The sequence below is a fragment of the Triturus cristatus genome, chromosome 7 (assembly GCF_964204655.1).
Source record: "Triturus cristatus chromosome 7, aTriCri1.1, whole genome shotgun sequence".
In the NCBI taxonomy this organism is placed as follows: domain Eukaryota; kingdom Metazoa; phylum Chordata; class Amphibia; order Caudata; family Salamandridae; genus Triturus; species Triturus cristatus.
This window is the reverse complement of record NC_140590.1, coordinates 1,146,258,575-1,146,272,354: the sequence shown is the minus strand read 5'-3', so window position 1 is coordinate 1,146,272,354 and position 13,780 is coordinate 1,146,258,575. Positions and strand designations below refer to the sequence as shown.

The 13,780-nt window shown below is 49.1% G+C and overlaps 1 protein-coding gene across 1 annotated transcript; it reads left to right on the top strand.

Annotated features, from left to right (window-relative positions):
• Window positions 1-237: 237 nt before the first annotated feature.
• LOC146811276 (alpha-2Db adrenergic receptor-like) lies at window positions 238-5,873 on the top strand. The gene has a single exon (XM_085618341.1). It carries the CDS (start codon window positions 3,623-3,625, stop codon window positions 4,928-4,930), a length of 1,308 nt encoding a protein of 435 aa, XP_085474467.1. The 5' UTR covers window positions 238-3,622; the 3' UTR covers window positions 4,931-5,873.
• The last annotated feature ends 7,907 nt before the right edge of the window (window positions 5,874-13,780 follow it).

Below are 13,780 nucleotides of genomic sequence, written 5' to 3'. Positions count from 1 at the left end.
TGAGTATCTGTAAGTGTGTACGGTATGCGGAGGTGTCTGTGAGACAGTGACATGGCGGGGTGGACCCCTCCTGCGGAGCCTGCAGCAGCCCTCGGTTCCCAACATCAGTGAGTGTCTACAGTGTGCGGGTGCATTTGTAACCCAGTGGCAGTGGCCCCTCCTGCAGAGAGAGTTGCAGCTGCCCCTTCGTTTCCGGGCTTCTCCCTCTGCGGCACTGGGTCCCTGCCAGTGAGGCGAGCGCCGTAGCTCTCTGTTGCGAGAGTCAGACTGTGCCCACTGTGGGGATGTGCTCGCCGCTGTCACCACCCCTCACACACGCCCTCCTGCTCTGGATGTGGCTCCGGGCTTCAGAGCGCCCGGGCATCTTCCAGTGCTGGGTGGACCTTCAACAGCCCTGAATGTGCCTGCACCGCGGCTCCCGAGACAGACCTGTTGCGCTCTGTAACCTCTTGTTGCGCGCTGTGACCTCCTGAGACCGGGTGCGCGCAGGGACCAACTGAGACCTGGTGCTCTGTGTGACCTTCTGAGAACTGGTGCTCTCTGTGACCTCCTGAGACCTGGTGCGCGCTGAGACCTCCTGAGACCTGTGCGCCCTGTGACCTCCTGAGACCTGGTGCGCGCTGTGACCTTCTGAGACCTGTGCGCCCTGTGACCTCCTGAGAGCTGTGCGCGCTGTGACCTCCTGAGAGCTGTGCGCCCTGTGACCTCCTGAGAGCTGTGCGCCCTGTGACCTCCTGAGACCTGGTGTGCGATGTGACCTCCTGAGACCTGTGCGCCCTGTGACCTCCTGAGACCTGTGCGCCCTGTGACCTCCTTAGACCTGGTGTGCGCTGTGACCTCCTGAGACCTGGTGCGCGCCCTGATGAGCGCTGTGATCGTCTGAGACCTGGTGCGGTCTGTGACCTCCTGAGAACTGGTGCGCTCTGCGACCTCCTGAGACTTGGTGCGTGCTGTGTCCACCTGAAACCTGGCGCGCGCTACGACCACCTGAGACTTGGTGTGCTCTGTGAACTCCTGAGAACTGGTGCGCTCTGTGACCATTGAGATCTGGTGCGCGCAGGGAGCAGCTGAGACCTGGTGCTCTGTGTGACCTTCTGAGAACTGGTGCTCTGTGTGACCTCCTGAGACCTGGTGCGCGCTGTGACCTCCTGAGACCTGTGCGCCCTGTGACCTCCTAAGACCTGGTACGCGCTGTGACCTCCTGAGAGCTGGTGCGCGCTGTTACCTCCTGGAACCTGTGTGCGCTGTGACCTCCTGAGACCTGTGCGCCCTGTGACCTCCTGAGACCTGGTGCGCGCTGTGACCTCCTGAGACCTGATGCGCGCCCTGATGCGCTCTGTGACCTCCTGAGAACTGGTGCGCTCTGCCACCTCCTGATACCTGGTGCGCGCTATGACCACCTGAGACCAGGTGCGCTCTGTCAACTCCTGAGAACTGGTGAGCTCTTTGACCACTGAGACCTGGTGCGCTGAGTGACCTCTTGAGAACTGGTGCGCTCTGTGACCACTGAGACCTGGTGCGCGCTATGACCACATGAGACCTGGTGCGCTCTGTGAACTCCTGAGAAGTGGTGCGCTCTGTGACCACTGAGACCTGGTGTGCTATGCGACCTCCTGAGACCTGGTGCGCGATATGACCACCTGAGACCTGGTGAGCGCTATGACCACCTGAGACCTGGTGCGCTCTGTGAACTCCTGAGAACTGGTGCGCTGTGTGACCACTGAGACCTGGTGCGCTCTGTGACCTCCTGAGAAGTGGTGCGCTCTGTGACCACTGAGACCTGGTGTGCTATGCGACCTCCTGAGACCTGGTGCGCGCTATGACCACCTGAGACCTGGTGAGCGCTATGACCACCTGAGACCTGGTGCGCTCTGTGAACTCCCGAGATCTGGTGCGCTCTGTGACCTCCTGAGACCTAGTGCGCTCTGTGACCTCCTGAGACCTGGTGCGCTCTGTGACCTCTTGAGACCTGGTGCGCTCTGTGACCTCCTGAGACCTGGTGCGCGCCGTGACCTCCTGAGACCTGGTGCGCGCCGTGACCTCTTGAGACCTGGTGCGCTCTGTGACCTTCTGAGACCTGTGCGCTCTGTGACCTCCTGAGACCTAGTGCGCTCTGTGACCTCCTGAGATCTGGTGCGCTCTGTGACCTCTTGAGACCTGGTGCGCTCTGTGACCTCCTGAGACCTGGTGCGCTCTGTGACCTCCTGAGACCTGGTGCGCTCTGTATTCTCCTGAGACCTGGTGCGCTCTGTATTCTCCTGAGATCTGATGCGCTCTGTGACCACCCGAGACCCAGTGCTCTCTGAAACCTCCTGGGACATCTTGTTCTCTGGGACCTGCTGCCCTTCACATCTTGCTGCCCTTGGGTCGTTCTGCCCTGTGGGACCCGCTCCCCGTAGGACCTGTTTCTCCTCGTCCTAAACGTTCTGCCCCTTGCATTGCTTCTGTTCTCTGAGAGCTACTCCCACGAGACATGCTGTCCTTGAGAAGCTCTGCCCCCTCCCTCCCTCTGTGACGAGCCCTGGCGCACTGTGAGATTAGCAGACATAAATCGCACGAAGGAGGCGCACACGGATCACCCAGATACGACAGCGCTGAAGAGACAGCCGTCAGCGTGTTTTCAACAGTCTCGTTAATACACGGCTCCAACTATAGCTCCTAGAAACTAAAACGGAGACACGGCTATGTGCGAGACCCCCATGTGAGAGACTCACTAACCTCTGACTACCTCAATCATTATCTAACACCCCACTGTTCCAGACTCTTAATCCTCTGCTCTGACATCCCACAGTCCCAATCCCGAGACACCTATTGGGCTATTGTGGGTGAACGACGATTCAAGGCGTGAAGGTGTAGTGACCACTTGTGCACAGCAAAGAAAAGCTGTGTGCTGCAGAGTCCACTAGGGTGCAGTAGAGTCCATTCTTGGCCCTCCCCCTTGAGGCAGTACGCATTATTTGTGGAAGATGGACAGAGAGCATTAGAGTTCAACACGGCGCCTTTGACCTAGGAGCCGCAGAGTCCAGCAGTGCGCAATTGCCCTGGGGCAGTGGAGCCCAGCAGTGTGCCTTTGGCCTGGGGCAGTAGAGTCCAGCAGTGCGCCGTTGCCCTGGGGCAGTGGAGCCCAGCAGTGTGCCTTTGACCTAGGAGCCGCAGAGTCCAGCAGTGCGCCGTTGCCCTGGGGCAGTGGAGCCCAGCAGTGTGCCTTTGACCTAGGAGCCGCAGAGTCCAGCAGTGCGCCGTTGCCCTGGGGCAGTGGAGCCCAGCAGTGTGCCTTTGACCTAGGAGCCGCAGAGTCCAGCAGTGCGCCGTTGCCCTGGGGCAGTTGAGCCCAGCAGTGTGCCTTTGGCCTGGGGCAGTAGAGTCCAGCAGTGCGCCGTTGCCCCGGGGCAGTGGAGCCCAGCAGTGTGCCTTGGGCCTGGGGCAGTGGAGTCCAGCAGTGCGCCGTTGCCCTGGGGCAGTGGAGACCAGCAGTGTGCCTTTGGCCTGGCGCAGTAGAGTCCAGCAGTGCGCCCTTGGCCTGGGGCAGTAGAGTCCAGCAGTGCGCCCTCGGCCTGGTCGGATCAGTGGGAGGCTGCAGGTACCGTCCCGTGACCCGAGGGACCCATGCCGAGGCTCCTGCATGAGACCCGCAGACTGTGCTGACCATGGTACTGAGATGGAGGTGGTCACTCTGGCTCCCCTGGACCGCCTCAATGCTTCCTACAACGGCAGTCTCGAGGACCCCTGGAGCCCTCCCTATAGCCCTGTGGAGACCACCCTCATCCTGCTCGCAGGGGTCACCATCATCATCTCCGACCTCTTCGGAAACGTGCTGGTGGTGGTGGCTGTGCGCACGAGCCGGGCCCTGCGGGCACCACAGAACCTCTTCTTGGTGTCTCTTGCTTCTGCGGACCTCCTGGTGGGCACCGTGATCATCCCCTTCTCACTGGCCAACGAGGTGATGGGCTACTGGCACTTTGGCAGCGTGTGGTGCAGCCTGTACTTGGCACTGGATGTCCTGCTCTGTACCTCGTCCATCGTGCACCTCTGCGCCATCAGCCTGGACCGCTACTGGTCGGTGACCAGTGCCATCAGCTACAACCTCCAGAGGACGCCCAGGAGGATCAAGATCACCATCGCCGTGGTTTGGCTCATCTCTGCCACCATTGCCCTGCCGCCCCTCTTCATGACCAAGCACGAGCTTTGGGAGTGCCCCCTGAACGACGAAACGTGGTACGTGCTGGCATCGTGCACCGTGTCCTTCTTCGCGCCTTGCCTCGTCATGCTCCTGGTCTACTGCCGCATCTACCGCGTGGCCAAGCAGAGGACCGGCGCGCTCTATCCTGTCAGGAACGGGTCCTTGGCTGCGAAGCCCTCCCCGTCCGGGGGTTCCGTCAACGCCGAGGACAAATACGACCCGGAGAACGCCAGCAGCCAGAGCTCAGGGTACCCCCAGCTCGAAGGGGAACCCGACAACGTGGACTTGGAGGAAAACAGCACCTCGTCCTCCACACCCAAACCAAAAGAGTCCCGGCTGTCCCAGCACAGGAGAGCCGAGGAGTCCCCGGCCACGGACTCTAAGCGCAAGAACAGGCTCTCGTGGCCCGTCAGCCGACGCCAGCAGCAGAGGCGAGACCGCTCCATCTCCTTGTCCAAGGTCCGCCTGGCTCAGATGCGAGAGAAGAGGTTCACCTTTGTGCTGGCCATGGTGATTGGAGGCTTCGTGATCTGCTGGTTCCCCTTCTTCTTCACCTACAGCCTGGAGTCGGTGTGCCGCGAGGCCTGCGCCATCCCCCCGGTGCTCTTCAACTTCTTCTTCTGGATCGGCTACCTCAACAGCTGCCTCAACCCGGTCCTGTACACGGTCTTCAACCAGGACTTCCGCAAGGCCTTCAAGAGGATCCTGCTTCGAACCAGCAGACGGGCCCTGGGGAGAGCGCTGCGATGACCCTTTGGTCCATTCTGTGGGCAACTGTGACTTCGCAATGCAGGATTTGTGCCACAATGAGCCAGTGGGGCAGGATATTGGCCACAATGTGTTTAGGGTGCCCAGGATTTCTGCCAGGGTGTGCCCACGGTGCAGGATTTTGACCACAATAAGCCCAGGTGAGTTACAATTAAGCACAGGTGCAGGGAATGGGCCACACTCACCCATCAGGGCAGGGTATGCTTGTGCTGAGATATCGTTGAAGGGCATGGCCTGCAGGCAGCCTATTGTGGGCAGAGGCACTTTGGGGCGCTTCCCTTGGAGGGTACGGCGTATGGAGGTCTCTTTCCTGGGTACAGCCCTGGTCTTCCATCTTTAGAACTCTCTCTGATGTGCGGAACATCATTACCTCACTTCCTGCGCACAACGAACGTATTTTACTTTCTGCACAGACCTTCACCCACTGGCAGAACTTAAGCCGCCCCCTGGCCCGCCAGAACTTCACCTCCTACATAGAACTATAGCTAAAAAGCTTTACTTCCGGTGTCCAGCTCCAGAGTCCACGTTCTGTTCAGAGCACCAAGACTTTACCTTCTGTGCAAACCTCCAGAATTTCACTTCGGTGCAAACTTCCTGAACTTAACCTGCTGCATGTAGCTTTAGATTTACACTTCATTTATAGATTTTTAAAATGCCACTTGACCTGTAGAACTTTACTTTCTGACAGCACAAAAGACTCACTTCCGGTGCAGAACTCTAGAACTTCACCAACTGGAGAGACCTTTCACACTTCCCAAAACATTCAGAAAATGACCCGCTGTCCAGTACTCATAAACTTTACCTCCTGTGCAGACGGCCGAGCCTCACCCAGCGTCTGAAAGAGACGTCTCCATGTGTATAAGATTCCCTCTGCAATTTGTAAATATTCATTTTTTACTGTCATTAAAATATTGTTTCAAACTTTTTTATGGGTATCTTAGAGGTCCTGCTTACACGACACTTAACCTTTTGCTACCAGGATAAAGGCTGGACTGAACAGAGGCTAAGATGAGATGTGTAATAATGGGAGTCCAGTGGTTTATATCATACCAGGAGTATCTTGTGGATATCGCATAGATTTAATGTGTAATACTGGGAGTCCAGTCAAAAATATCACACTGAGAGTGCTCTGGTAATGTAGGCATACAACTAATATGTAATACTGGGAGTCTAGAGGTATATATCATACCCGGAGTATTCTGTGAATATACTAGAGTTACTATGTAATACAGGGAGTCCAGTGGCATGTACAATACCAGGAGAAACCTGTGAATATAGGATATAGTTAACCAGTAGTACTGAGAGTTCAGAGGTATATCATACCAGGAATATCCTGTGAATATAGCATAGAGTTATTGTGTAATACTGGGAGTCCAGTGTAATATATGACGCACAGAGTACTCCGGCAATGTAGCACAAAGCTAATATGTAGCACTGGGAGTCCAGTGGTATATTTCATAGCAGAAGTATCCTATGAATATAGCATATAGTTTAGGTGTAACATTGGGAATCAAGTGATATATATCACACCAAGAGCACTCTGTCAGTGTAGCTTAGTACTAATATGTAATACTGAGAGTCCAGAGGTATATATCATCCCGGAGTATTCTGTGAATATAGCATAGAGTTAATGTGTAATACTGGGAGTCCAGTGGTATATATAATACCCGAAGTATCCTGCGAATATAGCATAGAGTTAATGTGTAATACTGGGAGTCCAGTGGTATATATAATACCCGAAGTATCCTGTGAATATAGCATAGAGTTAATGTGGAATACTGGGAGTCCATTGGTATATATCATACCAGGAGTACTCTGGAAATGTAGCATATAATTATTATGTAATACTAGGAGTCCAGAGGTATATATCATATCCGGAGTATCCTGTGAATAAAACATACAGGCAATGTTTCATACTGGGAGTCCAGTGGTATATATCAGACCAGGAGTCGCCTGTGAATATAGCATGGAGTTCATGTGTAATACTGGGAGTCCAGTGGTATATATTACACCAAGAGTAGTCTGGCAATGTAGCATAGAGCTAATATGTAGTACTGGGAGTCCAGTGGCATATTTCATACCAGGAGTATCCCGTGAATATAGCATAGAGGTAATGTGTAATACTGGGAGCCGAGCGGTATATGGTACACTGAGAGTATTCTGGCAATATAGCATAGACCTAATGTGTAATACTGGGAGTCCAGTGGTATATATCACACCACGAGTAGCCTGTGAATATAGTATAGAGTTAATGTGTAATACTGGGAGTCCAGTAGAATATATCACACCAAGAGTATTCTGGTAATCTAGCATAGAGCTAATGCGTAATACTGGAAGTGGTATATATCATACCCAGAGTATCCTATGAATATAGCATAGAGTTATTATGTAATACTGGGAGCCCAGTGATATATATTACACAGAGAGTACTCTGACAATTTAGCATGGAGCATAGAGGTATTTATAATACCGGGAGTATGCTGTGACTGGAGCATAGAGTTAAAGTGGAACACTGGGAGTCCAGTGGTATATATCATATCAGGAGTATCCTGTGAATATAGCATAGTGTTAATGTGTAATACTGGGAGCCCAGTGGTATATTTTACACCAAGGGTATTCTGGCAATGTAGCATAGAGCTAATATGTAATAGTGGAAGTCCAGAGGAATATATCATGCCCAGAGTATCCTGTGAATATAGCATAGAGTTAAGGTGTAAAACTGGAAGTCCAGTGGTATATATCATACCAGGAGTAACCTGTGAATATAGCATAGACGTCATAGAGTTAATGTGTAATATTGGGAGTCAAGTGGTATATATTTCACCAAGAGTACTCTGGCAATGTAGCATAGAGCTAATATGTAATACTGGGAGTTCAGTGGGATTTATCATACCAGGGGTATACTGTGAATATAGCATAGGGTATTGTGTAATACCTGGAGCCCAGTGGCATTTATTAAACCAAGAGTATTCTGGCAATGTAGCATAGAACTAATATGTAGTACTGGGAGTCCAGTGGCATATTTAATACCATGAGTATGCCGTGAATATAGCATAGACGTAATGTGTAATACTGGGAGCCGAGTGGTATATGGTACACTGAGAGTATTCTGGCAATGTAGCATAGACCTAATATGTAATACTGGGAGTCCAGAGGTATATATCATACCCAAAGTATTCTGTGAACATAGCATAGAGTTAATGTGTGATACTGGGAGACCAGTGGTATATATCATACCAGGAGTAACCTGTGATAATAGCATAGAGTTCATGTGTAATACTGGGAGTCCAGTGGAATATATCACACCAAGAGTACTTTGGCATGTAGCATAGAGCTAGTAAGTAACACTAGTAATCCAGTTGTATATTTCACTCCGGGAGTATCCATTTACTATATCAGAGAGTTAATGCGTAATGCTAGGAGTCTAGCGGTATATATCATACCAGGAGTATCCTGTGAATATACCTTAGAGTTAATGTGTGATACTGGGAGTCCAGTGTTATATATCATACCAGGAGTAACCTGTGACTATAGCATAGAGTTAATTTTTAATACTGGGAGGCCAGTGGTATGTATCATACCAGGAGTATCCTGTGAATATAGCATAGAGTTAATGTGTAATACTGGGAGTCCAGTGGTATATACCTTACTGGGACTACCCTGGCAACGTACCATAGCAATAATATATAATACTGGGAGTGCACTGGTATATACCCTAACCGGAGTACCCTGGGAATGAAGCATAGCAATAATCATAATACTGGGTGCATATATATCATATCTGAAGTACCCTGGGAGTACAGCATAGAGCTAATATATACCCACTATATGCATATGTCTATATACCTATATGTACTATATGTTAACCACTGGAAGTCCTCTGGTAAATAGGATACCATGGGAATGTAGCACAGCAATACTATGCAGGACTGGCACTGCATTGGTATTTTCCACGCCAGGAGTCCACTAGGAACGTAGCATAGGGCTAATAAGTAAGTCTGGGAGTTCAGTGGTATATAGCCTACTGGGAGTACCCTGGAAGTGTAGCATAGCGATGAAATGCTATAGTGGCAGTGTACTGATAAATACCATACCGGGAGTACCTGGTGAATTTTGTATAACACCAGTGGGAGAGGTGTGGTGCAGTGGCCAGAGTGGCTGACTTCGGAGGACAGGGCTCACAGTTTAGGGCTCACAGGGTTCAGCTCAGCATCAGTCACTCCGGGCAATAGCTCACTTAATCTCAGTGACTCCGGGCAATAGCTCACTTCATCTCCCCGACGGCCCCAGCGCCTTGAAATCTTCAAGGTTGATATGTTCGTGCTATACAAATAGGAATTATTATTATGATATAATATATAATTCTGGGAGTGCACTGGCATGTACCATACTGGGGGTATCCTGGGACTGTAGCATTGTATTAATATATAACAGAGGGAGTGCACTGATATATAATACACCGGGAGTACCCAAGGAATATAGCAAACTGATTATATATAATAATACAAAGACTGAACTGGTGTATACGTGCACGGAGTATCCAGGGAGTGTAGCAAAGTTATTACGTGTAATACAGGGAGTGAATTGGTAGGTAACATACCAGGAATACCCTGAAAATGTAGCAAGTGATAATATATAAAAAACAATGAGAGAGAAAGGGTATTCTATAAGGGAATACTCCTGGTCCCCTTTAAATGATATCGCCAAACAATAGGAGGAGTACACCCTGGTGACACCTCAATGTCTCCGTGGTATAGAAAGAGCTGCACAAAAAGGACAGATTAGTCCTTTCTTAGAAGACCCCTCACTCACCACCCTAGTTGTGACATGCTTCATCATCGGGGTTCCACCCGGATAGCCGAATGCCATCCGGGTTTGCTACGACACCTGAATACAGTGGAGCGGGTTTTTTTTGGGTGCAAGTGAGTGAAAAAGTGGTTTAAAAATTGGCCAGATTTAACTCTCTTAGAAAAAACTTTTTATTATGGAGCAACTGGGCAATGTCAAAAATTCATGAGATACCATATCAGGTTAGATTGACTTAAGGTATCAAGTTGTGAAAAGAAGTGAAAATAAAAGGTGGTCTACATCTTTTAACCTAAATGTGGTATTCCCAGGTTTTCGTCAGGACCAGTGACTGTGACCAGGGCGGTCTACACACGCTAAGGTGTACCCTACCCTTGGTCACTGTGAAACCCAACCATGTACTCACAGTAGGAGGGACTTTGATGGGGAGCACATTTGCCCCTAGTGTGGCTGGACTATGTCTTTGATTTTGAGAAAAAATTCATACTCAAGGAACAGAACCCATTTTTTGCCAACATCGTCTTCTGGAAAAGGTACATTGAGGTGTCTCCAGGGGGTACTCCTCCTATTGTTTGGCGATAGCAAGTGATAATATATCATACCTGGAATTAACTGGTATATTCATTACCGGGAATGTACCATACTGGGAATTTATTGGCTATATACCCTCAGAATGTATTATTCTGTTGATGTAGTGTACTGCAAATACGCTGCTACCTACATACCAGAGATTCCCAGGGAATGTACCATGGTGATAATGCATAATAGAGGGAGTGAGCTGGATATGTACCAAGCCTGAAGTACCTTGTACATGTCTGCTGCCGGCTGTGTATGGAGAATGTACCACGCAAGGCGCATAGTATGCATGTACCTATGTGGCAACGTTTTAGAAATGTATCACACTATGAGTGTAATTAGAATATACCATTCGGAGCATATTGGAACATGTTAGAAATGCGTCACACCCAACATTATAGGATTTACTTAGGAATGTACCATGTCTGGAGTATTGTCATTTTACGTTATTAGACGCACACTTGGAACGTACCACTGTACAACACTTGGAACGTACCACTGTACAATGCTAAGGGCAAATGTGTCTCTGCAGGGGATTTACTGGCATTGCTCTGTTGAATTATTTACAATGTTTTTGAAGGCAAAAAGCAGCTTGTCTGTTAGATGTTGACATTGTACAATAGTTTTCTTGGCTTGGACTTCTTTAGTGATTTATATTGTATTAACAGTTGAGCAGTTTTGTGCATGGTCTCTACCCTTCGGCGGTTGTAGTAGAATGTCTGTTGACTTTCCTTCATAACTGGAGCTTTTGGCGTGTGGGATTTCCAGAGGGGTTTTGTGGTGGTCTCTTCCTGTTTTTTGCCGCTCTTCGGGGGATCATTTGTTCAACACTTTTGCCTTCCTTTGTGTAAGGCAACTGAGAGCGAGGCTCTCTCTCTGTCTGGCATTGGCCTGTCTGCAAGACTCCATCGCGTGTACTGACACACGTGAGGAGGTTGCTTTTCACAGTACCTATGGCTGCATGCTCTGAAATGGCGTGCTAATGGCGTGCTCTGAGGGGAGTTTGGAGGATCGTGATCTGAGGCTCTGTTTAATCTGTGGTTCGAGGCCATGTTTCAACAAATTACAAACAAATCTGCATTTTGGAGTAACCTGTAAATTCCCACCACTGGACAGTTCTCAGCAAGGTCTAAGGTGTGATCTGCTGTGGAGGGACATGTGCACTGGACGGAAAAGCTCTATGTTGTGGATGTGGGTGATATAGGGCTTCCGCGTGTTTATTTGAGTGCCCATTAACCCACAGGCTTAGATCCCTTAATAAACGGATTTTGAAGGATAGCACAGGAAGGGTAGGATCATATTTACAGATGTGTCTATGAGCGAAACATCTAGCCTGAAGAGTGGTTATAGAGCCATAACAAAGGAATTGGTAAACAAAATGCATTTTGTGATGACTCAATCAATCAATCAATCAAACAAGGAATTTGTACAGCGCACTACTCACCCGTGAGGGTCTGAAGGCGCGGGGGGGGGGGGGGGAGGGGACTGCTACTGCTCGAAAAGCCAGGTCTTGAGAAGCCTCCTGAAGGTTACTGGGTGTAACGAGGTCAACTTGAGTTCCCACGATAATCCCTGAACATTCCACCAGCGCTGCTCCACCCAGCTTTTACACATCTACTTTTACCATTAATCTCCAATCCTTCTGGTAGGAGTTCACCCAGCGTGTAGGCGTAGTTGTTGGCCAAACATATTTCCGTTCGTCTTTGTTATTTGTTGTCTTGGTTTTTAAGATAATTACGGACGTTGGCAGCGCCTTTATACATTCTTGGCATCAGTAGCTTCGGTTGACTGAACTAGAACTTTCCTCTTGTGAGTGCTTTTGGCCCCAAGGCTCGGATGGTGAAATAGACTTCCTGGGAATGAACTTTATGACAATATTTGAGCGCCCTCGCTACCTCTGGTCTGCTACCACTGAAAAGGGGAGAATATAGGGCAGGGTATGCCATACAATGACCCACTGTGATGTCATGCTGGGAATGGAACACACTGAGAGAATATGGGGGTAAAACATCATTGATAACTTACTTAAATGCACATTCTGGCAATGTTCTCTATGGGGACAATACTGGAATTGTACCATGCTTATAACAGAATAGAGGGGTGGGGGAGTGGGATGGGGGTGGGGGGCAACATGGCGTCAAAGGACCACTTTAGGATGATTTTAGGAATGCAGCTACAGGTAATGTACTTGTATGCTGTGTATTGGGACTGTACCATAGTAAGGTCAGAGTAGGAGCATACCACAATGACCACATGCAGAGAGTAGGTTGGGAGTGTACCACCAGGGAAGTGTACTTGGACTGCACCACAGTGTTAGATTACTGGGAATGCTCCATGCAGCACTTAAAACTGGAATCGTTCTGGAAATGCACCACAATGGTAGCATATTTGGATGACCTATACAGTGAATGACCTATACATGGAACATTCTGGGAGTGTCACCATCGTGGTGTATACATTTATCAAAAAACAAAATGACGGAGTCCCATTTCTCAGAATTCAAATAATGAAAAATCCGTTTATTGGACAAACACATTTGTAGAATTGCTGTTGGATTGAAAATAATAAATAAAAGGCACAAGAACAGTAAAAATAATATTACATTACAAAAAAACACTTTATTAAAGGCAACAATGGATACTACTGTGAGCCCTTCAACACTGCTGTAATATTAAAACAGAATAAAGAAGGAGGGGACAAAGGTAGCAGAGGCATGGGAAAGAAAGAGTTTAGACTAGAGGAGGGCTGAGGACACAGAAGGAGCCGCCCCCACAAAAAAGTGGAAAAAACGTGCAGCATGGGGGAGGAGAAATACATTTATTTTAAACAGCGGGTGAAAGAGTGGGGAGGCAGGGTGTCTCTTTCCCCCAGGAAAGGAACACGTGGAGCGAGAAAGGACGAGGCAGAGGAAGGACGGGAAAAGAGGGTGAGAGGGGAAAAAAACACTTGAATGAGTGGAAGGGAATTGGGATTAGGGCCCCCTCTTGCCTCCGAAACAACAAGTTTAAAAAAGAGAAATGTCACTCAGATGCTGCACGTGGGAACGTTATGTGGGAGAAGACAAAACGGATCTGTGTCAACCATGAGGTTGAAGCATCAAAAAGGCAAATTCGAAAAGAATAGGTTCAATGCCATTTATCTTGAAAATATCAATGAATCAGTTTAGGTGAGAGTTTTCTACAAAAGGTATTCTTCGAATGAATTTTTCTATGAAATTACGTTCAGCTGCCTTCTATACTGACTTTATGCTCTGGGAGGACAGTGGAAAAATACAATATTAGAAGTGCACTGGAAATGGGTAACACTGATCACATATGGGGAATGTACCATAATTAGTCAACCCCTTAGTTTATTATACTGGGAGCTTACTGGGAAATAACATTACTGGCTTCAAAACGGGGGGAGTACACAGAGAGTAAAATATGGAAGGTGTATTTGGAAATGGACAAC